The following is a 27,444-nucleotide window of genomic DNA, read 5'->3' on the forward strand; positions in this document are numbered from 1 at the left end:
TGCCATCTCTTGAGGAATAAGTCAGCTTTGTTTTTGAGGTTTACATTTTTTTACACTACGGTGCAGCATTATGATCAGCACGGAGCCTGAAGTGCACCCACTCACGCACGGTTCTCTGATAACATGACCAAGTTTTCACTGCGTGTGTTTTACGGTGGTGCTTGTAGCGAAAGGGAGGATGACTTTAGTGTATAAGAGAGCCACTTCGTCTACAAGCTCCCAGACTGAAGCAGCAAGGACTGCGCCGTTTCTAGCGATAGGGAAACAAAAGAGCCAAGAAAGAAACTGTTCCTCTGCAAGACCTGCAGTAACAACTCTGGCCTGCACTAACGAGGATGCATTGAGCGGTATCATGCGCTGACCAAATATTGCTGAAGTAGTTGCTTTCAGAATGCAGGAGCATTCCTGCATTCTGAAATAAATATCCTGCAAGTTTTTCTTCCACAGATTGTGTTTTTTTTTTTTTTTTGCGGCAGCAGAAACTGGCAAAATAGTTACGAATTTCACACTATTTAAAACTTCTTAAGTGCCTTTACAGTTCCATCACAGTTGTGCATCATTGTCATCGAGCTACACGAGAATTTCATGGCACTTGGTTATGGGTGTCTTTAGCAGCATAAGATACCACATACCATCACATAAATGAATGTCCGAATATTGCCGGTCAACTCTATTTCTGATTTCCCAACAATGTATTAGGAGGAAAACTTTCACATGTAGAAGTTCATTGTAGCAAGTTTCGGCTATCTCTTTGTCAAGTAGTAAGTTGTCACGGGTTACGGGTGGCTGCTGCGGGCGATGAACTGAGACTGGCTAGATTGACAAGAAAACCCATTTAATAAACACATGCGGCACATTAACAATATATACAAAAAAGTACAAAACAAGCAGCAATAGCTCCTTAAGTAAATTTCTAAACAAAATGCCTTCACATACTAAACTGTCCTAATCATCGTCAGGTAACTATAGCTTCACAGTTTGCGCCGACCTTATTTGCTCAAGCCGATTCACGGCTCGTCAATGTCTGGAATCGGTCATACTGTATCACTCTTGGGTTTCTGGATGTTTTCAACGAACGTTGCCCTTGCTGCCGATGTGGTCGTCTTCGTCACCTGACGATGGTAATGTGGCGGATGCATCATTGGTTGGGCCTAGCGGCCACAGGCGCTCCCCAATGCTGCACGCTGACGTGTGCACCAGCGGACTGTCTTCAGCAGCTGGCTTCAAAGGGGCTGGCGTTTGCTGTGCATGCCTGCTGCATCTTGAGCAGTGTCCCTCGAAGCAGGTCGAGGTCTTCGTCCGTTTCTCGGGAAGCCCACGTCGACTATGCCAGCTCGTCCCTGGTCGCGCGCCGATCGCCATTCGAAACCCATGCCTCGTGGTTATCTCTTAAGGGTGCATGCTCGCGCAGTACCCGCCGTTGTGTATACATGACTTTTTTTTTTTTCTCTTCTTCTTCTGAAGGGCTCTTGCTCATGACATAAGTCCTCATGCAAGTCCTGCACTTTGATTTTGCACCATGTATGTGCTGCACAGCACAAAGGCTGACAGGAGTCGGAATGGAGAAAACGCTGGCTTTTTGATTTTGTGAGGGTGTCATGAACAGCTTTAAGGTGGCGGTCCTACTGTCGCCATATTGCGAGTAGTTCTAGAAAAAACACCAGACGGCGCCACCAAGTCAGGACTGGAAGGCCAACATTTCGGAGGTGAACTGCCACACGTGTGCCGGCGCGCCACACTGCATGACGAGGGGGTGCAAATCACGCTGACACGGTTCGAAGAAATGAGGCACTGAGCAGGGGCTTTTTTTTTTCTCCCCTTCAGCTACTACAGCACTGTCGCCTTCCGTGCTGAGCACGCATTTTTGTGTCCGTCCTCATCCTCACTCAGTCCGCCTCCCCCCTCGTCATGCTGCCCCGCACCTTCAGGCTAGCATAGTGGCTGTCATTCCACATCTCCTGCCCTCATGCGAGGCCATCTAGACTATTCAGGTGTTAGTGGTGTCGCCTTGGGCACCCCTTCTTGGTACCTGGTAAAACGCGTTCCTCGCTCACTATTGACGGGGGACTAGCTGGAGGAGAAAAGCGCGTCGCGTTCGCACATTGTTCACTGATAGGCGCGTGGCTAATTTACTTATACGTACGTGGCTTTGGAAGTCTTCCTAGTTAGGAAGCACATGGCAGCAGACACCGGCTGTGTGTGAGAGAGGGTCGGGAGAGGAGGCAGTTGTCGTTACTTAGGTAAAAGAGAAAAATTTAGCGGACTTTAGTCTCGAGAAGCTCTTGCTTTCTGTCCTCGCAGCTGTCTTGTAGTGTGCGAGAAGTGAACACAAGGCCAACACGACGAGTGGTCGGCGTTGCTTTGTCGTGAAAAGTACTCTGGGTCGACTTACCCCTCGAAATCCAGACCTGCCTGGCGCATTTGTGCGATACGTCTTTCTAGCGCATTACCCCCGTTTACATGGTCGTGATGCGCCAGTTGTCGCATTCGTATAAACGCTGTGCGTGCCGTGCCGGCTTACGGCGAACTGTCGACGCCCGGCTATACGCAAACGTGCTTTCTTATCGAGGAAAGACGAACTGGACCCCACTCCCAACAACCGTGGAGACGGCGTGCCGGCCTCTTGTTGAATGAAGTTAGTTAGTCGCCCCAGCTGGCAGCCGACTGACTGGCAGTTGCCTCGAGCTGTCAGGCTGTAATCAATTTTACACGAATGCCAGGGTAGCCCATCGACTTTGCAAGCGCGTTTCGGAAAGGTGATGCGACGCCGTTTGCAGGACCTCTCGTCTTCTGTACGCCGCAGCTACCATGTGGTGTCGGATTACAGCGAGCGAGTATCGGATTACAGCGACTTGTAGCTGGGCCAGTTGGTTTATGTAAAAGAATTAAAAAAAAATAACTCATTAGCTTAGTCGTGCCTCGAGCATGGGAAACAGAAATTCGCACAATTTTCTGCGTCATCAACCACTATATAAATAGGTACATATTAGCGCGAGCAAAATAACAATGACTTGAGAAAGGAGTGGCAGGAGGCAGGAATATCTCAGCTCCCGACATTTCTGCTTCGTCCCACTTCTTTCTCGAGTGTTTTTGTTTTCTTGAGCTAATATTAATTAATTCCTTATAGCGAAAGAGGGACGCACGAAGTTCGCACAACGGGGGGTCACCATTCCCCTCATCGTGATTTACGGCCCGTGAATCGACCGGCACTCGCAAAACTGCCCATTTCCTACGCATTAGTGCAAAGCGCCTTCCATTGCTTACATGAATGCGAAGCGCATGTTTCGCACTCATGTAAACGTGTTTTATGCACACCGATGTCACCACACTTTCTTATAAACTTATCCGTTTCAGAAACGTTTCTGTTCTTTTCGAGCTACTAGGCGTAAGTCCAAGATCGGCTATTTCTACTCGTCAGCCTTATGACTCACGCTAACGAGTCAAGGAGCTGCTATCTTGACGCATTGACAGTTCTCCGCACGGCAGACTTCCCAATGACGAATTGTCAGCAGGTGCCGCATGCCCTTGACATTTTTCTCTATTCTTTTTCTCCCCTTCCCCCTCCCCGTGTAGGGTAGCATATAAGCCTTTCCTTTGCCTTTCTCTCTCTTTCTCCTTCAGGTGAAAGCGTCGGCAGGGTGCCTTGTCGCATGGTGTTGTACACTGGCACTGAAGAAAACCAACAAGTTCCCTACTCGACGTTGCAATCCTTAGATTGAGTGGCATAAACCCTCAGTGCATAGGAAATATAGATGGGCTTCACCACTGCCGCTCCCCCACCAGACCTGCTCAGTGGGAGCGTAGTCAAAAGTTATCCGCCTTTCTGCCTCCCTGAAGGACCTCACTTGCCGCGGGTGCTTCAAAGCAGAAAAAAAAAAGAGCCCTGGTGCCTCATTGCTGTCCCCGCACCGAAGTACTTTTTTACACCACGCCGTGCATTCAGCAAATTTCATGCCACTTCGCTTCGTTGTTACTGGCTGAAAAATCTGCAAGATTTTCAGGCAGTAGCATGATTTTAGCCAGTTTATGCAGTGAGCAACGGAATAAATATTGCTCGATTTTGTGGTTTATTGAAACCGATGACGGATATTCACAGGCGACTCCGAGAGAAGAGTTTGCAAGCGCCCGCGTCCCCTTAGAGCAAGTTTGCAGTGATTATGAGGAACGCCGTCATGGGGTACTCCAGAACATTGGTGTTCGCGCCTTTCAGCGCTATGGAAATGTGCGCTTGTCGTATATAAAGGTGGAAAGCGAACACGTGTCCTCAACTCCTGCCGCACCATAGTTTTCCCCAGCGTAAATAAATGAAATAAACACGCAGAAAGTACAAAACAGACTTCATCTCATTCCTGTAGGTGTGCCTCGTTTCGTGTTTGTGCTGTTTGTTGTGATGGGTTCATACCAACAAGCGCAGCAAGTCTGAAGCTCCGTATATTTCACGGTAAAAAAAAAAAAGATATTCACAAATACCTTGCCCACGCACGTCTGCTCAGTTCGCTCGTATCGCTCGCGTTTGTCGTTCGTTTTTCTGCTTTCTTCTGACTGTCGTCGCACAGCCCTCGCTTTTCGCTATAGTCCGTGCGGGGTGAGGAGGGCGACAAAGACGTGCACACATAAAAGAGGGACTTTCCAAGAATTCAGCCTTTCTTTTCCCGTGAAGGCGCTCACCCCATCCTCTCGGAGGATACTGCCCACCTGTTTTCACGCTCTCCCGCGGTACCGCGCAGCCTTATGAGACTCTGAGGGGAGGAAGGCTTACAGATGACGGTGCATGGTTTGAAGTTAGAAAAGACGTTTCCTCCTAAGGCAAAATGTTTTCGCACGCCGCATTCGGGGAGACAGGGAACCTTCAATTTCAGCGCTTTCCTTATTTCTGTTTAGGTGGCGCTAGGGAAAGATTTTCGTTGTAGTGATAAGAATAATGTAGATTTCTCGATATTCCCGCAGTTCTTGTGTGCGATTCGTGTGCATAAGTATACCAGGAGACCGTAACTGTTATATTTTAGGCTATGCATGCTTAGATTTCATCGCTATTTCAAGATAACAACGATTTTGTTGATGTTTACGGCACGATAAATTGAGGCAATTTGCGAGCTTTGTTTCGCATTTCTGCTTGCTTTATTGAAAAACGCTACGTTGAGGAAATAGATCAGGGGTTCTAGTTTATCCACGTGCAAATTCAGCTAACGAACTTCAGTAGTTCTCCGCAAAAATGGGCCACGGTAGGTCTATCTAATGAGAATATTGCCCAGTTTAGATCAATATAATTAAAAAGCGAGTGGGCGTACATAAATAAAATTGAGCACTCAAACGGAAAATGCCATCCTCTATATACACCCGGAAAATGGATAGTCCGCATCGACATTTACTAAATTTGGCTCTTTTCAAAAGCTAATCAGCAATACAGTAATAGCGCTAGAATAATTTGCTACGTTGAGGAAATAGATAAATATGTCTTAAATGTTCTGCGCAAAGAACAGTGCTGTAACTGCAGCAGATTTTTCAGAAAATGGTCACTGCTGACACACAGTCAGACCAAACCATGTAACTAGCGCTTATTCTTAGCTCTCCCTACGCAAATTCTAAATGTTTACTTATTTTTAATAGATATGTTTAAAATGTACAAAAATTAAGCTTTTCAATGACACATAAACCAACTATATAAGACAAGAAGAACAGCCGCCACGTCAGTTGGAAAAGTGACAAAAACGATGTGTTCGTGCCGCCGGAGTGAGACCGCCGCCTTAAGGATCTGAAAGATGAGAGAAAATATGAAAGTGCAGTGGATGCCACACAGAAATGGGGCTAGTGAAGGGATGACCACATAGGATGCACATCACTCCCAGTGTGAGACGAGGAGTGTCTTCCACTACCACTTCACGGCCTGGCCTGACCACGGAGTGCCATCTGATCCTGGCTGTGTCCTCAACTTTCTGCACGATGTGAACCAGCGGCAAGAATCCATGCCTGATGCCGGACCTATTGTGGTGCACTGCAGGTGTGGTTAAGTGCTTTTCTCACTTTTTTCAAGCTTGGTTACCAACATATGTCCTTAAACTTTGTTTTGCTCACTTCTACTGTCCAATCAAGACTTTAGGGGTACAGCAAATATTTCACCGATTCGGGACTATTTAAAACATGGTTAGGGCTAATACAGTAGACTCTCATTAAACAGAACCAGTAAAATGTGTCCCGTTTAACAGCAGTTTCGTTTACTGAGGGATGAACAGCGATGCGCTATGCAAGAACGAAACCAATCTTGTCAGAAGTATTTGTTCCGTTTAAGCGGCAGTTCTGCTGAACAGATTTCCGTTTACTGAGAGTCTACTGCATTTCTAAGTTATAGAAAGCATTTAATTGTTTTATGGAATTAATAAACAAACTCCTCTCTTGTGGCCTGTTGCAAAATTGTGATGTTCCACCTCTCAACAATACATTCCACCTTAAGTCAGTTGTATTGCCTGTGTGCTATACTACATGTATGTGCGCGTAAGCTGACAGAGCATTTTTTTTATAAAGGTTTTCAAGCACTTTGCTTTCGTTGTTCAAGTGGAATTGCGCTGATCACATGTAAGGCAAAACTCACCCAGGTGACTACCAGCGCAAAACCAGGCAATGTTGACCTGATGCGAAGCTTTTCTCAGAGAAAGGAAATTGCAACTATCGCCAATGTGCATTTCAAAGATAGTCCATTGACTGTACTTGTCTTTACGAGGGAATATTTGATTTCAAATACCACCCTCTTGGACAGACATCTGTTGTCAGCTGATAAAGCAAGCCCCATATACAGGTAATCATTCTGGGTCTGCACAGCGTAAAGGAATGCAACGTATCCCCTGCCACACAAAATGGAACCCTTGAATGCCTTCATGGATTTAAATATTGTTGATTAGTTTATTTTTATTCAGCATACTGGCATATTAGCATGCATGGAATGCACTGTGAAAATGCCTTCATATCATCAGATGGCCAATTCAGAGTCACGCCTTTCAGATTGGGCGTTTTGCAAGCTGCATTCGGGCACATGATTAGCCTTTCGATGTGGATTGAAATGATTGATGTGTCCCTGTTACCTCAATGCTGTGTATTTTCACCAAATTTTGAAAGCCACCTGGGTCATTCCAAGTAAAATGTCTCAGTCCAAAATTCAAGCACTGGTGATTATATGTTTTTTAATTAAGCTGCAAGATTACTGTATGAGAGTGACTTTAGTATAATGTTTTCATTCAAAATAGTTTGGTAGTTACGAGGCCACCCTTTGAATATTCCGGCAAAGAGGAAATAGTTACAGGGAAATAAATTATGCATGTTTAACCATGATACTGGGTGCAATGGCACATTGTGTTTGGAAGCATTCTATTATGATTTTTCTTTCATGCAACATCGCAAGTAATATCATACATTTATGTATGATATTACTTGCGACTCTCCTCCCCTCTGTAATGTGAAAACCGTGAGGGTATAATAAATAAATAAATAAATGTTCCGGCTTAAATACTCTTAGCAAAGTAGCAAAAAAACAAGCATATTTAGATACCGTATAAACCGGACTATAGGTCGAGTGGGAATACAGGTCGACCCCCCAAGTTCAGGTTACCAAAATGAAAAAAGAAAAAAAGAAAGCAACCCAAAATAGCCAAACGACATTTATTTGCGAATTGGGCGCACCGCACCCCGATCGTCGGAACTCCCCTCAACCACCATCGCAACTGTTCCTATTCGTCAGACGAAGCACCACTGTCTTCTGAAAGCGAGAGTTTTTCGCTGGCTGCCTCCCACAGTGCGTTGTCTTCTTTGCCATACAGTCAGTTGCTGATGGAACATTTCTTAAAAGCATTTTCCACCATGGAATATGGCAAAAAACGTCAGGTGGAGAGCACCCAGCCACAAACAGTCGCAAGCGGAGGCCTCTGTAGGCGATCCGTCGGTGTCTTTGGGTTGTCGGCGGACATCCACTTTTGGTACTCCAGCCGCACTCGGTCCTTGAACGGCTTGTTTAGCACAACGTCGATCGGTTGGAGAATGGACGTCATACCAGGTGGTATCACGGCGAGGTCCATTTTTCCATCAGCTAGTGCACGCTTCACAGCGTCGGTTAAGTGACCACGAAGCGCATCTAACACCAGCATGCTGCAAAGACGCAAAATTGCACCTGGCTGACGGTTCCAGCCTACTTGTATTCATAAGAGCATCATGGCCTCGTCTATGTTTCCTTTTTTGTTGAGGCGAACGACAACACCGGGCAGGAACACTTCCTTTGGCATTGTCTTACGTTTGAAAATGATGAAGGGCGGAAGCTTTCTACCATCTGCCATGCATGCCAGCATGACGGTGAAATGTGAGTGCTCGTTGCTAGTAGACAACAGCTTCATATCCTTGGCACCATGCTGCATGATCATGGTCGATGAAGGCATGTCAAACTACACAGGGGTCTCATCGGCATTGTCAATCTGCCCCATCATGTAGTTATTCTGCTCCCGAAGCCGGTTCACGAAGCCCTGGAAGTTTGTAAGCTTGTCCTCGAACTCGACTGAAAACTTCTGACAGATGGATGTGCGCCACCGGAAAGAAAATCCTTTGCATTTTATGAATCGACGCACCCAAGAGTTTGGTGCACGAAACTCTTCTCTCATGAGCCCAGCTTCTCGAGCGAGTTCCGCAGCCTTCTTGCGAATGGTATCCATGGTCACTGGCAGCGAGCACGCATGAACTTCCCACACAAAGTTCCCTAGCGTATCCTCCAGCTGCGGATGAACCGCACTTCGCCCAGGAAATGACATTTTCCGAGGATTGCACATCTGCAGCTTCCCTTTCTACACCCTCCAATAGCGCACGCTTTTTTCTGATACACCAAAGCGGCGCTGAGCAGCCATATTCCCATTCGCTTTTCTAGTTCAACAATCTCTAGTTTAAATGCAGCTGAGTATTGCCTTTTCATATTGCTACTTCTATTTAGTAAACAAAAAAAAAGACCACTAAAAATGAAACACAATGTCAAGCGGAGCGAACACTTAGATTGGAGGCAAATCACGAACACAAAAAAACAGACAAGAGAGACAAAAAAACAACCTACTGTTGGATTTGAATGCAAATATGGCCGTGTCCAGCTTCTCATGCACATGCAAGCCACATGTTGCCAGACAGCGGTGCACTGTCGGCTAGACATCGCTATATAAGACGAAAGGCGACTTTAGCTCGTTTTATATAAGATATCTCGACTTATATTCCGGTTTATACGATAATTTTCGTGAATACAGCAGCAGTATTTCAGTCGCCAAACTTTGTTAGCTCTTTTACCAGTTCCTAAAAATGTTTTCAACCTATCTAAAGGAACACTTATTAAGAAAATACTTGCAAAGTTGGCAAAAAATGACTTTTTCAGCATCACATTATTATTCTCAGCCTGTCCACTGCAGGATGAAGGCCTCTCCCAATGATCTCTAGTTTACCATATTCTGTGCGAGCCAAATACATTTTATCCATGTGAACTTCCCAATTTCATCACTTCATCCAACTCGCTGCCTACCCCGATTGCATTTTCTATCTCTTGGTAACCATTCTGTTGCTCTTACCAGTTGTCTGATCTACACATTACGTGATCAGCCCAGGTCCACTTTTTTTTTTCCGTGATCTGCAACTCCTGTCTGTTCTCTTATCCATGCTGCCATCTTCTGATCTGTCTATGTTATTCCGCTGCATGCTGCCTGGTACTCGGCTTTTGCTCTAGTTGTTTTGTTATTCTCCATGTTTAATAATGAAAATTATGGTGCTTTATGGCTTAGCAGGTACCCTGCATGTGTTAGTTGGCCCAGTCGAATCAGCAACATTCCTGCTTTCACTGTAACTGTGCTGTGTGCTCTGCACAGGCCTGGCGATTCTTTCTCATGAGTCATGGAGGTTGTGAGTGTGCCATGTGCGTAACTACAGTTTCATTCGTCGAATTATTTCACTTTAATCGGTAAGTTAGCAGCAATAGCGTAGCCGTGTCCACTTTTGAAGGACAGAAGCAGAGAAGGGCGTGTTGAACTGCCCTGGACATGTGGTGGGTTATTTTGCTCCACTGCAATTCTAATGTGGCATGTTTCCGTCAACGATGGATGTAAATTAAGAATCCATTTGGTGCATGCAGTTCACTTTGTGAGTCTTGAAGAGTTATTTACGTAACATTCCACAAATTGTAAATACGATGATCATCAGCTACACTTGGCACACGTCGTATAGCTGCGACAAGTTTTGGGTGCAATCATTACGGGGGAAAATAAAAGAAGGATTTGTTCGCAAAATTTAGGGGTGCAATCATTATGCGAGTAAATATGGTAAATTTTAGCTATCGCGCAAAGTATCCCTGAGTGGCCCAAACAAGCGAAAGTCACATGGAGGTAGGTCTGGGCAGTAGGGAGGGTGTTCCATTTACTTAAATGTTATCTTGTTGATGGTTTCAATACAGTGATAAACTGTGTGCAGCCACAAACCTCGGTGTTCAAGGCGAATACATAACTTCTTGCGTTGGTTGCAAATTCTCGAACATCAAAAACGCAGTTTTACATGCACTACTGCATTGCGAGGATAATGAATGCCTGAACCTTTGACACCATCCGACCAGAGGAAACGAATCACTCCTCTTTTTTGCAATCGTCTAATGGTGTAGCCAGGATATATCAGCAAGAGAAGGAATAAAAATAGAAGAAATAAGGTCAAACTTTCACAACAGTATGAGAAAAGTTATGACAAGATTGTCGGTAATTTCTGACTTGCCCTCTTAATAACAACTCGCATACTTTCCTTGGCATCATTGTCTGTTAGTTCACGTTATTATTGTCACGTCTGACAAAGAAAATGAGCATAAATTTACACGTCTTTCCTTCATTCAGTAGTGGTATGTATGATTTGTTTCAGTGCTGGGATTGGCCGTACTGGCACATTCATCGTCATTGACATGATTGTCGACCTCATCAAGAAGCAAGGTGAGATGGATCAGTTTGTGGTTTAGTGCTGCCATTTGTCTGGCCTAGTAGATGCTTCGGCGGCCGTTCTTTTGGCATGCAGTGGGGCCAGCAGCAATTAGTGCATCTTTCAACTAGAAGTTAGCTATGCAAACATGATCTTCATTGTGATATCTGAATGCGGGGCTGAACCGATTAAATATGCACATGTTTGAAGCTCTCTCCTGCCTCAAGGCCTTTTTCGAGCTGTTTGCGCACTGTCCAAAGCCCAACACAGTGGAACAATGGAGGAAAGCTGCTATAATCGCGTGGACTGAAGGGACATAAATCCAAAACCTGGGTCAGGTTGGTTGAAGCAGCCACAACTAAAAAAGTATGCAAATGGCCTCCTACTCTTATTCACTGCATGTTTCGAGGCATTTAAATGACTGGATTTGGAAACAAATAGAAATGAAAATGAATGGCTAGTGCCTCGGCATTTTGTTTGTCGTTTTTCTGCCACAGTATTTTGCTAGTTGCCCAATAATCATAACACGGCACATGGCCTGCTGCAGTGCATGACACATTGTTAATTACAGTCTGTTCATTACTAACAGCTTCGTCTCGGGAGCTCCAAGAACAAGTTGTTGCGTACAACTCTAGCATGTGAAATGGTTCATGTTCTTTTATTGCTATGTGCGCTGCACAATGTCATTGCCATCATTGTCTTTATTGTCTCCCTATAGTAGCAACGACTTCACCATAGCCATTGCTTTCGGCACATGCGTGGCCAAAGTGCTAGCTCAAAGTTTGGCCACAGTGGCGACATCTCAGAAACTGGGGTCACTTTCCAAGTCACCTCAGATGTTGTCTCTGTTGTAAAGTATGGTGTATAGCACTGAGTTGTGCTTGCGAATTTGGAACATCATATAAATTGCCTTCTAAGCATTAATAACTGTTGAGATTTCGTACATGATGTACACATGTTTGCGGGAATTGATTTTGCAGGCTATCTCAGGCCGAAAATTTCGTTATGTAGTGAAGATGACTGCTATCCAGGCAGAGGGTTCCACTCAGGTGGGGAAGAAGACGTCGTTTGGTTAGCTTGGCGCACAGGCTGGGTCTACCATCGTCATTTCGCTTGTCAGGACTGCTTTTCCGAGTGACGCTCCTGAATGCCTGGATGTAACTGGTGCTGTATAAGCCCCTTCACCAGAAGATCAGTCACGACAAGTAATACATGCATATCTGCTAGGGCCGTTAATTCGAAGTCACTGGGCTTGTAAGAAATCTAAGTGGGTTTTCAAATTAACAGAACATACAAAAAGTGGAACGCAAGGAACTTGAAATCATTCGAACTAATCAGGGCTGGTCATTTGCTTTGCCAGCTAGCTTGCAGCTTCACGGTTATGTTTTCTAGCAATACCTAGTCTTGATTTCGTCACAAACACGAAGGAATGGCAGGGCTCGCTGCTGCCACTGAAAAAAAAAGAAACAAAAAAAACTGCTGTGATAAGCTAAAATGTGCACTTGTGAAAAATAAGGTGCCTTCACTGCAACACAGAAGTGACACGCGGGCAGCATGTCATTTGCTCCTCGCTGCCTCAGCACGTCATCATGCTACCATTTGCCCATTTTTTCTGGCGAAATGAAGAATTTAATAATGGCCTGTGCAGTTAGATTCGCGATGTGTTTTGGCCGGAAAACATAATCATTGAACCTTTCAAATTTAGTTTTCGAAGCGGGTGTTGTAAGCAAGAACCCAGGCTGCAGTGCAAGTGCGCACATTGCTCAAACAACCAGCAATTGAAGATTCGCATACATCCTGAATACCGCCAAACTGTCTCTTGTTAATGTCTTTACAAACTAAAAAAGAATGAGTAGGTCATGATACGCTGATCGACGTTGCGAGAATCGTGCAATATGCTGCCCGCGCGTCATTGCTGTGTTGTAGTGAAGCACGTTTTGTTTTCCACAGACACACATTTCGTTGACCCCACGGTTCTTTTTTTTTTTTTTTTTTAGCTGGAAGTAGCAAAGCTGAAGTGCTACAACTGCCACGTATTTGTATCACTACGTTTCATTGTTTTGTAGCTCTTAAGGGCCGTCGTTTCTGGAGATTTGCGGCAAAATTGGGATCAGGAATCGGCACATGGCACCCAAAGTTTCGAATTAACCGGACTGGTAATGACCGCCGCTTCAAATTATCCGCTTAGATTTACATTGAAATACTAGTAAAGGACCGCCAAAGTGTTTCGAAATACGCAGGATTTTGAAATAACCGAGTTCAAATAATGAGGCTTTACTGTATTAAGATCTTCAAGTGTGATGGTCGGCCGTGGTGCTCTGTTTGTCAGATCTGCTTCAGGTTATCCAGCAAATTGTCGAGGCCGCACAGGGTCAACGGCTTTAAGTGGCCTTCTAGGGAGCCCCAGGCCTGGGTTTCCTATTTGCCTAATTTCAAATGAAATTATTTATCCATCAAATACACACAAGAAATGGTAATGGTGTTACCTGGTCCACCCTCTTCCAGAAGCTGAATGGAGAGACCTTATTTATCTAAGATAGTGATCTTTATTATACTGTATCTCTATTGCGCGAAGGCAATAAATAGACAAGCCTTCTTTGCATGCACGAAACACCACAGTCTAAGCGAAGAGGATAAGAGCCTTTTTTTTTTATCGTGATAAAATTTGCAAAAGTAAGTAGTGCCTTTCTGACATGCGGTCTTCCTTCTTTTGAGAAATAATGTGCACTTACAATATAATATAAGTGCATTTTGAGAGATAATGTGCACTTACGCCCAACTTAATGATGGCGTACTGACACCCATTTTGTGGATAGCGAAAGCTTCTATCATTTTCGTAAAACAGCGCGAAGAGCGCTCTCAGTGTGTGGCTTTCTGCTCCTTGTTTTTGCGCTGTTTTATGGAGATCAGGAATGGAAGTGCTTCACCAGGCTGCACATAAATGGCTATTTCTATGATAATTGTCAATCGGGAGCATAAACTGCCAAATCTAGCCGATTATTATTGTCAACCGAGCAACTGGGGGTTACATTTCCAGTGTAGTTCGAGTTACATGTTCGATCTTAAAATGTTGTAATTGAATTCATTCGGGGGGCTTGGTAGTGCTTGTCTAATCGCTGTTATCGTTGGGGTTTCACCACAAACGTGGTGGCACTAACATGAGTAACTGTGAATTGACATCTAGAAAAGCAGTGAACCCTTGATCATTTGTACCAGCTGAGAACGCGGCGTGATCGTGCACTAAATGGCAATGCGCGTTTACTGAGACGCCCAAAATTTCGGACATGCCTGATTTTCCGGACTCATCTTTAGCACCCTCAGGTTCCCCATAGAGTCACTGTATTAAAATGTTCAGACGTTTATAGCGATCACTATCCAATTTTTTTTACTTTTTACCGGTAACTGCAGACTCGGTCACCATCGAGGCCATTTTTTTTTGTTTTGTTTTTTTCGTATCCTTGAATCCATCGCGCCATTATGGTGGCTAGAAGGATAGGTGTCAGCACTGGCGCACCGGAGAAAAAGGGAGAATTCATCCAGATGCGGCCGCGTTGCTGTGAGCTCCAAGATGCCTCCCTCGCGCGCGGTTTTGTTGCAACTATTTCACCATACCATGGAGATTATAACTAAGGCTAGTTGGTACTTGAATAGTGGCTTGCTGTAAATTGTGTATGTGCACTTAAAACTGATGTTTTGAACTTGCTTTCCTGTATATTATCTGCGTGTGCCACTGGCACCCCGAGGCACTGGAAGATAGGCCTGCTGTGAGCTTGGCATCAAAACAACGTCCACAGCGTTTTCCGTGACATCTCTATTCATGTAAAAGCAAGCATACCTGAGCGCTTTATTTTGTGTAACTTGCACATACAAATGCGAAGTGTATTTCGCAGAAGCTTTAAAAGCACGTTTACTTTGACAGTCTCGTACTGTTAATGTTAAACAAGAGCCCCGTCACAGTGGTCTAGTGGCTAAGGTACTCGGCTGCTGACCCGCAGGTCGCAGGATCGAATCCCGGCTGTGGCGGCTGCATTTCCGATGGAGGTGGAAATGTTGTAGGCCTGTGTGCTCAGATTTGGGTGCACGTTAAAGAACCCCAGGTGGTCAAAATTTCCGGAGCTCTCCACTACGGCGTCTCTCATAATCGTATGGTGGTTTTGGAACGCTAAACCCTACAAATCATCATCATTACTGTTGAACAAGAAAACATCATACATTCGTCACAATGCACTGAAGCATCCACTGTTGTTTAAATATGTATCATCACTTTTTTTTCTCCTTTTCCATGCTTCAAAGCATTCATGTACCTGCACTCTTGCTGCTTCTTTGACAGGTTTTTCCTCAAAACCAGAGTAACGTATGGCTTTGTTGTCCTGTTGCACCTGTTGTGTGGCATCTCTCAACTTTGCAATGCCGCGCTTTTGCTGTTGCAGCTACGCAATTTTCCACGTCAATTACTGTGGTTTAGGTCTTGACTGTCTCGCTTATGTACGCTTATAGTACGTTTGGTTTATTAACAGCCTACGTACCTGCACTGTACATCGGATTCGATTCTGTGCTCTCGCACAACATGTCAGGCTGGGCAGTTAAATTTCACCCAAGGAACGTGTTTTGTTTTTATTTGTGCACTTTTTATTTCTGTTTTTGGGGTATGTATAGGTCCTTGAAACCTTTAAATTTGAAAAATGCATTTTTAAGGCCCTTGAAAGAGCTGGAATTTTTTCTCGTCTCTCGCATTTCAACCAGTTCTTACGTTTGTACAATTGCCAGCAGAATCTCCCGGATATTAAAATTTCTGTGCGTGATCTGGCCTCATTGAAAAAAATTGTAGCCCAATCGATCCAAGTTTTTTTTTGCGAAACCATCGCATTTTATTGTAAATGAATTTAGGAGGCATTCATCTAAACGTGCATTGGGCCAAATTCTGGATGTTTCAAGCTTTTTTTTTTTTTTTTTCTCATCGCAGTGGGTAGTATGAACTTTAGTGCCGAAACCGTGGAAGGAAGGCTGAAAGCAGCGTGCTCGAAGCTTCAAAAAGGACGTGCGTGGTCAGTGCACGCACTGTCAGAGCTGCGGTTATCATTTGCCACGATTGCTGTTGATGAAACTGCAGTCGCTCTTGACGCAATCATGTGTGATTACGATGTAACTGACAGAAGTCCGACAATGCACGCGCGTTCAACGCTCGAGCAGTTTGTAACGCTGCTTTCCACAAATGCTGCGAACGAAGTTGCGGCAGATGCAATCATAGCAAAAAACGGCATTGTTTTAAAGCCACGTGCGCAGCGAGCGCATGCGGATTTAAAATGGAACTACCGTTTTTCGCAGCTGCCGCGTGGGAAACAGGTGGTTGCGGTGACGCGATTACAGCCGAGGGCACAAGACTAACACAGTGGTAGAGGCGATAAAGATGTAAAAAAAACATAGATAAAATAAATTTGGCGTTCCTATTCAAACAATTTAGTAACGTTGTTCCTGTCGATCTGGCCACTTTGGCTATGCTTTGGCATAATGTTTTCAGTTGGCCTTAAGCTAAGCTTCGACTCGTGCTTTCCCGACAGCTGACTGCACTCATTCACTGCACACGTGAATAAACGCAGCTGACTGCGTTCATTCACGTGTGTCTCAGGAAGACATACACAGGTTCTTTTGACGGAAATATATCTTGCTAGTTGTGGGGGACTATGCAAAATTTTTAAAGTATGTTCACCCCACCTCCCCCCCTGAGACTCGCACCTTTTACTGATGTTGGGAAACTCGTTTCTAGGGTGTTCAGCCACGCTATGCTGGTATAAGACGGCGCAACGTCGCTGTTTACTGAGCCCCCCCCCCCCCCCCCTTTCGTTTTTTTGGGGGGGGGGGGGATGTTTTTCTTTTGGTGCAAAAAAGAAAGAAGGGCAAATAAGTTACTGCATAACCACAGAGTGAATGATGATGAGTGGGGCGAAGCTTTAGAGGGTTTTATGGGTAAACCGTGATTCTTTCGTCCATCTGTCTGTTTATTCGTCTGTCCATCGGTCCGCACCTGCTGAGTGAGCTATAGAACTGGGTGGTCTCGTATCAAAATGAGACACAAGGGCTAGACAGACCCATGGCTTTAGGAAATTTGCCCCTAATAAGTCAACGCAACCCCCCCCCCCCCCCTTCCTGTTGTGCAAATCTCCCAATTTCTGAAAGAGTAATTTGGCAGGAGTTGATATGGTTTCGTTTTTTGAAACTGCTTGGAAAATAAAGTTTTACTGTATTAAACCACGAACAAACGAAGTGAGAGACTCATAATGCTCTTCAGTGCTGGCTCTTTCCCTACTGTGCAAGCGGTGAAGCTAATTTGAAGTTGAAGGCGCGAGTACGACAAGGACAAAAATAAGATGCACACACGTGGAGCGCTTCGTGTGTGTGTATTTTATCTTTGTCCGTGTCGTATTCGCGCCTTAAACTTCAAATAGGCTTAACCAACAAGCACAGTTGGCCATTCCTACATAGTCAAGCTAAAGCGAGCTAAAGTGCAGACTAGGCATGTTTGTCGCAATTGCAATATGCATGTGCTATATAAGTGCAATGAATATGAGCCAATTTTGAAAATTTAGAGTAATAAAGTTTCAACATTAAGTGCTGCTTTTACTCCTTGAAAAAACCTGTGACAAGTCCTGGAAATTCCTTAAGTATCTTTGAATTTCACTTTGTTAACCTGTACGTATCCTGCGGCTTCTGTCTCAAACCCCTCACAAGAAATCATGGCATTTATTTCAAACAGGAGGCCCTTAACATTAGTAATGCTGTCGACATCCTCTCTTTTTACAAGAAAACACCCTGTACAGTCGCGCCCAATATCAGTTGCAACATCCTAGCTGTGGCCAAAGCGGTGAAAGCGCTGCACGCTGGCGTCGACATAAAAAATGATCACTGATGTGATGAATGTTTGTACTGCTGATATTCCTAAAGTCAATTTCACTTTTGCCAGTGTTACAGCAAGTATGACTTTCAACCATGGCTTCTGTGTTGCAAGTCATACTGAGTGCCACTGTACATATGACGTGCAATGAATGCAATGAAGGATTATTTGAACACAAAGGTAACTTTTCAAAGCACACTGCAGTTCCCATACTTGACAAACACACTGAAAACGCTACAAAGTCCATGTCGTTTGAGATGACGTGTTTTGCCCAGCACTTACTAGGAAGGTCATCTTGCATCATGCCCTCCGAAATATTGTAGCCGCTGTTAATCGAACTTGTGGAACGTGCAGCACTGTGCAGTTCCTTGTTAATAGAGCCAATTTTTTCTCGCTTAGAAATCGCATCTACATCGTACGACACCGTCTTTCTTTTAGGAGGCAGCTTCTTTGAGAAGTAAGGAGGCACATTTGGAAATATCATGGAAAATCGTGTTTGTTTGTCAGCGTAGGGCAATCACAGGGGACTTGCTCACTCACTGTCGATGCCATTCTTGTATGAAAAATTCTTTCAAGTTATCACCATTGTGTACTAGACTGGATATAGACTCTTGAAAACTAATGCACTCTTTCGTTCATTCGTCATGCCCGTTATATTATGACAAATACATCATCTATGCTAGTGCTTTACCAACTAGAAGAGATCAAAATTTTAACATTAAGCCATTTGTTGTAGGAACATGTTGAAATAGTTTTTTTTTTCCAAGGATAGTTGTTTACTTGAGCGAGTTACCTAGTTCTGTTCCTGGAATGAATATATCAGATTTTTTAAGGTTGGTTCACACCGGCGACTAGCACTGGTTGCGCGACCATTTGCGACTGGCGACCAAAAGCGACTGATGTTCACACTGGCAGAGGCTGCATGCGAGCAACCAGAAGTCGCAAAGCCGGAGAGTTATGTCTGGATCTCGTTATCAGCGAGAACTCTGGAGACTGGTGCCAATCAGCTGATCAGGAGATCGCCGCTAGCGGAGTGAGTGGAGCAAGTTGAGCATGCCGTACTCATTGTTTTCATTCGCTCTCGCACAGTGTTCCCAGTATTGTTATGGAGTTAGATTCGAGCGAAGAACTAGGGATCGTCATGGCGCGGATGCGCTATGCCATGGTGTTAGCGCTGGCAGCACAGAAGCCTCCAAATAAAAAAAATTCCAGTGGTGGGTGTGACCGTTCTTTCGCTCGGGAGAGTTGGCCGGCCATGCAAGCCACCTGCCTCCCGAGCTGCGCTCACATGATGAGGATTACTTCCAAGGGTGACGTATTTAGAAATGCTCCTTGAATTGAAATTGACTGGCCACCGTCTTCAATGCAGCACAAACGCGTCTCAAGCGCGCGCTGTTTTTAGGTGGTGTTAAGGCATGCTTCACAAACGCGTTTCAAACGCGCTGCATTAAAGGCGGTGGCAAGTCAAGTTCGAGCAAAAAAATCGCAGCACATCCACGAAGTGAATGATGACGAGTGGGGCGAAGTGTACGCACGGACGAATTGACAGACGATTTGCCCCACTCATCATCACCGACTCCGTGGACATGCTGTGACACTGTTTTTATTGACATGCAATGCAATGCGATTGGATACTACGACTGCGACGACACGGCACATACGACCCACGTTATGTGGGGCTTCGCCCCTAAATTAATTCTGAATATGTGGGAAGATAGTGCACCATTCATTTTCTCTTTATTTTGATGGTGTATAGCTTCTTTTGAATACGGCCACACAATTTCAACACTTTGCTTGAGCTGTTGCGCCCCGCCATCTCCAAGCCAAATACTCCGTGGTGGCCATGATGGCACAGACGCAGAGGGACGCACTCGTTTGTATCTGGCAACAGAAGGCCAGTACAATGAAAAAAAAAAACACAAAACAATGAGCCTGGATATAAAGAAATGCTGGCATCACTTCTGGGCATCGGTGATTGGTTCCAGCATGTTTGCGACTGCAGTCGTGAGACTGAAAAATCAATCAGGAATCGACTAGCCAAAGCAGTCGCTGTGCGACCGATGCGATTGATAGCGACCAGCGCCAATGTGAACCAGCCGTTGGAGTCATTTGAGTGACATTAATATTTTTTTCTCTCATTCTATACCCGGTTGTGCTTAGGAGGTGATGGTATTTATACTTTAAAAACATGTTGTGATATGGTTGTTATTACTTGCTGTTGTATTTATGTACCTCACTTCTGCAATAGTCCTTAATTGGGCTGCAGTATTTGAAAATAAACATAAATTAGAAAATGTTAAACATACATACTGACGATGAACCTCTCGTCTAAATGAGCTTCACACGTAACGCAGTTCTCCTTGAGTGGCTTGTCACAAGAAATCGCGCGCACCGTTTATTGTTCACTGGAACTGCGAAGATGCCTTATTCACGTGTTTGCGGGCCAAAGGTGTAAAGGAGGGTTTTTGCCATTTAATTATCACCGTGACAAGGCCACATGTACTGCAGACATTGTTGCAACTCGTGTCTGGCGGTCGGCGGCCACTCAGGGGTGCTCTCGACAGATCTGAATAGCGACGGGCGCGCCATTCTGCGGTGGCATGAAATACCAGCACACCTATGAACACGGCGCGACCGCAGCTGCCGTACCCTCGAAACCGAAAATGCTACAATCCAGAGCATGGTTGCCAGCCTTACCTTAGGCCGCATGCAGTGTTGTCAATTTAGCTCTTTCTTGCTAGATTTATCTACTTTTGGACTCTGCTAACTATCAAAAATTTATTTAGCTACGAGTAGCTATTTTAGCTTTTTAGTCGAAAGTTAGCTCCTTATCTTAAACTCTAGGTGTAGTATTATGATATTTTCGAGAAATACTTGTATAGTTCTTTCAATTTCCATCATAATGTCATGGCACACACTAAAAAGACAAGATGATGCGAGCTTGTAAGTGATTGGGTTCATGGTTCCGCACTAAAGCGTTCATTCTGCGGAAAAGCACGATACTCTGGAAATGGCAGATCTCGTTGAATAAATACATGCACCGTAAGACTGATGGCCGTTTTCTGCCACAGCTTCACATTTGTAATTTAGAGAGCGAGACCTTCCTGCGTTTATTTAACATTATGGTATTCTAATATTTTTCATATATCGTATACTCAATTTTTCAGATTTGTCACCAGGCAACATATGCAAGGTAAATATTATTTCACGAATGAATGATACGAATCTCATAAAGTTTGTAGGGGATCGACGATGCATTCGCTTCTGTGACACAAAGCAAAAAATTCTTGAAGCGTCCTAAGGGAGTGACTATGGTGACGGGGCCCGTCAACTCAGTACTATCGTTAGAGTGGGGGAGCCCGTCAGCGCAGTGTAATCCTAAAAATAAGAGAGGCCATTGCGTAAATTTGGAGTCGTTTTAGATACCACCACCTTGCTGTTCTGGTGGCGCAGTTGGGGAAGCAAGCAGTCCTTACGCAGGTCGTAAGTTTGAATTCTCATTTGCGAATGTTGTACTTTTTTTTTCGAAAAAACCATGTCGCTGTCTGCGGCGGTCGTTAGACAGCCCTACCATGTGAATTCGGAGGGAATCGCGCTCTTTTTTATTTTCTTCTCTCACCATTGTTTCAACTATTGTTACTTGTTTTTAAATGATAATCATGCTTATTCATCGGGGATATAACTATCAACTTTCTTTTACGTTTAACATGGGATGAAGACCTTTCCCAGTGATTTCTGATCGATACTGCACTGGGCAAGCATCCATTGTATGCGTGCAAGTTAACTTTATTATTGCATTGAGCAATCAGCCTTGATGGAATGTTTGTTGCTTTGCATTGATACCGTAGCTCCAACTAATAATGTGTTATACATAATGTGATGTTCTGAAATCAATCCGTTTCACATATTTTTCGTGTCACTATATAAAGACGACGTATGGGCTGATGCCAAACATTGTGCAGGTCAACATAAAATGTGTTCCGATCCTGAAAGCTATGTAGTTGGACAGTATGTTTAAGTAAGTCCCAAAACCACAATACATATGACTACAATACATGTAGCTCTGACTTCGAGCCTACTTTGCCTGAAATCGCACATACATACTCATGCGATCGAAACTGCTCCTTCAAACAAGGGGATATACGTGTCACTTTCATCCCATTGAATGTGGGCTATTGCTATGAAAATGTAAATAAACATTCGAGCTCTCTACAGTGCAGCAGATGCTCGCACGGTGGTGTGCTCTTTGTAGCCGTCTTCCCATCTTGAGATGACGCTTGTCCTGTGGGAGCGAAACATGTTCCGTATCGTTCTCGACAAATAAAATGCTAGTGCCCTGAAGTCGTGGGTGTGACCGGTAGTCTGGATCCTTTAATTTGCAAGTGCTGGCTGGTGCAGTTGCGAGCTTGAGTAAACCAAAAGGTGTGGCCAAATCGATGAAACGAATATGCAAGAATGAACATGCATCTAGCAGTGTCTATGTATCCTACGATGAGCGAAGGAAGCCATAGAGAGCTTGAAAAAAAAAATAAATAAAAACTTCTCCAGTTATTTCAGTAAGAGCGCAAACAGCATCACTATGTCAAGGTTCGTAACTATAGGAAGCGTTAAAATGGACCACCTCATAATTACATCATTACGGCGCTGTATTGATTGCCTTGATGCAATAGTGTCTGTGCATGCACTTTTAATGGTGGTGGTGAAAACTCGCAACACTTTTAAAGTACTGCAGTGGATTTCGGGATGGGAGAGATCAGACCAGGGCTTTGCGGCAGCTGTCACTCAGCGAGACGGTTCCGTCAGCGAAAACCTCGACTCAGTTGATTGTTTAGGTTCTCACTGGCCAGCGGCTCTTCCCATCGCTCCACTGTAGGAACTACCTTTAAAATAGGCAACATTACTCGTAACAATAATGAAAACAGAAAAGAAAAAGACAAGTTCAGTTGACAAGCGTGGCTCGAATAGAAGTCGCACACCAACAACTCATTATATATATAGTTGGTAAGTGTGGCTCGAATAGAAGTCGCACACCAACAATGCATTATACGTGTTGCTCACCAACAACGCATTATATATATAGTTGGTAAGCGTGGCTCAAATAGAAGTCGCACACCAACAATGCATTATATATGTTGCACACCAAAAACGCATTATATATATATAGTTGGTAAGCGTGGCTCGAATTGGAGTCGCACACCAACACATTATATATATTGCACACCAACATAATAACTGCACCTCGAAAAATCAACATGGTAGGGCTAACAATCGGCAAAAACAGTAACGGGATTTTGTTGCAAAAATTTAAAATTACAACTAAGCAGTAACGTCATTTACTCTAAAAAAATTACTACGCATTACTATAAAAAAATTTTTAAAATGACAGACCGAGATTTGAACTGACGACCTGCGGCACGACCGCATCCCCAGCTGCACATCAACCTACTGCTTTATCAGAACAGCTTGGCGGTGGCATCCAAAACAACTCCAAATTTACACAATGGGCCCCCTCATTTTTACCATTATGCTACGGTGACGGGCCCCCTCACCATAGTCATTGCCTTACGATGACGGAGCTGCATCGCTTCTGTGACGGGCCCCATCAATATAGTCACGATTACACTATGCTGACAGGCCTCCTCACACAGTATTACTGAGTTGATGGGCCCTGTCACCATAGTCATTGCCAGTTTAAATATTCAAGCTTGACCCTGGTGCTGCTTCACCTCCATGCATCTTTCATGTGCCTTGACTTACAGGCATCTTGGTAATTCACTAATTAAAAGAGCAAAAATGATTCTTTGCTCCTCTAATAAATTTTCCTATTGGGGTTTTCCCCTTTGCGGTTATTATTTAAAAGGGATTAAAAAAATATTCAGTTTGGCTATTAAATTCCTTATTCAACGTTTTTGACTAATCGCACACCTCTAATGTTTACAGAGCTCTGTGCATACGCAGCTCGTCTTTGATGAGTGTGGAAGCCTGGACGCTTTTCTGAGAACCACACCTGCCCTAATTTATTAGAATTAAACCAGGAACCCTTCTCTTTCTGCTCATATATACATGTTCTGTGTAATTATGTGCAATAAAATGTCACTTGATCATCATCAGCCTGACTACGCTCACTGCAGGGCAAACGCCTCTCCCATGATCCGCCAATCTACCCGGTCTTGTGTTTTTCATTTCCACGTTGTACCTGCGAACTTTTTAATCCATCGGCCTATCTAACTTTGTGTCTCCCCGTCGTGCCTTCTCTGGGATGACCAGTGGTTATCCTGTGTACACACTACGTGCAAGCCTATGCTCATTTTTTTCTTGATTTCAGTTATGATATCCCTAACCCCAGTTTGTTCCCTTACTAACTCTGCTCTCATCTTGCCTCTTAAGGTTACACCTATCATTTTGCTTTTCATTGCTTGCTACGTCATCCTCAATTTAAGCTGAACCCACTTTGTAAGCATCCAGGTTTCTGCTCCGTAGGAAAGTACTGGCAAGATGCATCATTTATATAGCTTCTTCTTGAGGAAAAATTGGAAATCCACCAGTCATGATTCGAGAATGTTTGCCGAATATGCTCCACCCCATTCTTATTTTTCTTGTTACTTCAAGCTCGTGATTCGGCTCCGTGGTTATTACCTGTCCTAAGTATACATGCATATTCCTTTTAACTTCTAGCATATCTCCACCTACCACGAAGCGCTGTTTTCTGCCGGGACTGCTGTACATTACATTAGTTTCGAGCATAATAATTTCAGCAATCACGAGCTTTATTTCATCCCCCTAGTTACTCATCAAGACAATGTCATCAACGAGTCACAGTACCTAATATACTCTCCATTAACTCTTGCCTCCAACTCTACCCAATGTATGGCCCTGAAAGCCTCCTCTAAACACGTGGTGAATAGCATGGGAGAGATCGTGTCTCCCTGCCTTACACCCTTATTTATTGGAATTCTGTCGCTTTCTTTATGGAGAACTATTGTGGCTGTGGATGCGCTGCAGATTTTTTCCAGTATGTTTATGTAGAGCTCATCGATGTGCTGATTATGTAGTGCCCGTATCCCAGCTGATGCCTCAAGTGAGTGAAACGCCTTCTTGTAATCCATGAAGGCTATGTATGCAGGTTGGTTGTATTTCATCCATTTCTCTATCACCTGATTCATAGTATAAATATGGCCTATTGTAGATCAGCCTGCACAAAATCCTGCTTGGTCTTTTGGTTGATTGACCTGTAATGTTGCCTTAATTCTATCAACTATTTTTGTAAATAATTTGTAGAGAACAGGCAGTAAGCTGATCAGCCTGTAATTTTTGTAGTCTGAATGTCTCCATTCTTATGGATTAAGATGATGTTGGCATTCTTTCAAGATTCTGGCACCCTTCCCATCGAGACACATTGTAGTTAAGGTGGTCACTTAATAGTTCTTTTTAAACTGTCACAACTGCCAGTAAACTTGTAGTAGCACTCCTAGAATATGCCTAAAAAGGCTTGAAAAAATAGTTTACCTACTTTTTAGCTCCTTGCTAGACTTCTAGCTACGTTTTTTGTTGCCATCTAGCTATTTTTGCTCTTCAACATTTGGCAACACTGGCCACATAGTACCATGCAGACAGTGTACCTGTGCCCTGACAGTTGGAAAAGCTACGCTGTTGACATGTAGTCTCCCGCCGGCACGCTCGCAGACTCGTGGAAGTTGGTTACGCAACAGACCCTCCATAGCTGTTTTTGCCACGGGAGCTTCGTACTGGACGCTGAGACGGCCATTTAGCCCGGAGTGGACGATAGCGTGTGTGACGAACTTCCACACGCGTATGTTGTCTTCGACGACCTGCGCGTTGCTGGTGTTTCGATTCCAGCCAAGATAACCCTTGATGGCTTCGCCGACGCTGGCGAAGACCTCGAACTGTGTGCGGAATAAACGCATAGTTAAATGAATCATCAAGTTACGGAGGATTCCGATAACTCCGACACTGAAATCGAAGAAGCAGCACCTACACAGCCAACAGGCTCGGAGTTGGCCTGAGCACTGACACTGTCATCAGTGCACAGCGATGACATGATGTTAACTGAAATTGAGGCATACGTTATCGCGGGCAAGTGTGACGCTGTGCAAACAAAAATAAGCATTTTTTTTTTGCCTATGTGTTTACATATCCGGTAGCGACGGCCACATCTGTTTTTTTTTTTTTTTCATCTTTCAGCTCTTTTCATAGCCACCTAAACAATGCATTCTGCATTGCAATGAGAGCCCTGTACTATCATTGCGGCCCTCTCTGTCAGCGAAAAGTATCATTAAAAGTGTGTTTTTGCTTGCATTTGTTTTTCCGAACTGCCCGATTTTTCGGACATTTTCGCAGTCTCTTGATGGTCAGGGAAATCGAACGTTGACTGTACAAGTACAAATGTGCGTCTTCTGATGTGGGCCATTATCACTAATAAACAAAAACAGTACCTCAGCAGTTGCTGCACGAAGTGCCCACAAAAAGTATTTTCTTCTTTTTGCTGAAGTGCGGAAAAGGTATTGGGCTGGCACTCTCACACGATCGTTTTATAGCACGCAGTGGTGACACCAAAGACCATTGCAAAACTATTACAGGGTCTGGAATACGCAGCGACTAAGGTAATGACATAGCGAATAATGTCGACTTTCCGCGATACGTATGTGCGCTTTTCCAGTGCTATTTCATACCAAGCGACAACTGACAGTTTCATTGAAACGTGGAGCAGTTGCGTGAACTCTATCATCTCCTGGTTATTTGCGTGCTGCCCACAGCATCCCTGCGGGGTGGCTCACTGTACTGTGCCTGCGGATATGTGAATTGCTCGTTGCCACTTTGATGAACAGAATAACTTGTTTAATTAGCGTGGAAATTACAAACTTCTGCCAAGCGAACAAGAGATAAGCATTGCTTATTCCTTGTCTGGTCAGCTTATTAGTACTGAATGTTTAGTGAAAACCATAGCATTCTTTTACCAATTCTAAATATTTCGATTGATGATGATGTTTGACCCTAAAAAATTTCTCCAAAGCTCTTTCTGGTCTGGTGCTCCGAACCGGCTCCAAAGCTACCATTTTACTGCTCCCTTCAAAACACTGAAGTCCACTTCCACCCCTGGAAGATGCTGTGCCAACATACACAAGCAATCAGTTTCATCCTGATGCCTGTTCAAGACAAAGCAAGTGCAAAAGCTTTGGAGAGCACCCGCAGGCTGCACAGTGCAGAATTAGATTGCTTCTGGCCAAGATCGTTGAGGCATCGGCTGGTCTGGTTGATATACGCTTCCAGAAGGACCAATACTACACCTTACAAACTGATGAGTGTCTTATGGGCTGCACAGGGAATTTTCGGGTCCTTTCCTATTCACTTGCCTGCATATTTGGCCGAACTTGTTAGGTGCCATAAATATCACAGTTACTCCTATGCGCATAGCAATTTTGTTGATCCCGTGCGAGACGCCGTGCACGTGGGGGTGACACATGTCTTGGTCTAACCACGTGGTTGCCGCCTGGGTTGCGTTGATTTCTGAAAAGAGTTCAACAGCGTCTCTGAAGTCTTTTAAAAGCATGGTAGGGAACCTAGTGTCAGCTAATATTCTTGCTCTA

At 44.3% G+C, this 27,444-nt stretch overlaps 1 protein-coding gene across 5 annotated transcripts in view; it reads left to right on the plus strand.

Moving 5' to 3' along the window:
- LOC119184305 (tyrosine-protein phosphatase non-receptor type 11) overlaps positions 1 to 27,444 on the plus strand; it is a 167,877-nt gene that overhangs the window by 88,188 nt on the left and 52,245 nt on the right. For 2 of the 5 annotated variants that reach the window (XM_075888727.1, XM_075888724.1), the window contains exons 10-11: positions 5,829 to 5,998; positions 10,897 to 10,964. In XM_075888727.1, coding sequence (XP_075744842.1) covers positions 5,829 to 5,998; positions 10,897 to 10,964 — 238 coding nt within the window. Of the gene's footprint in view, positions 1 to 5,828; positions 5,999 to 10,896; positions 10,965 to 21,006; positions 21,033 to 23,779; positions 23,950 to 27,444 lie in introns of those variants that run through there. The other 3 variants (XM_037433922.2, XM_037433923.2, XM_075888725.1) reach the window with 3 other exon arrangements.

Source organism: Rhipicephalus microplus, chromosome 3 (assembly GCF_043290135.1).
Source record: "Rhipicephalus microplus isolate Deutch F79 chromosome 3, USDA_Rmic, whole genome shotgun sequence".
Classification (NCBI taxonomy): domain Eukaryota; kingdom Metazoa; phylum Arthropoda; class Arachnida; order Ixodida; family Ixodidae; genus Rhipicephalus; species Rhipicephalus microplus.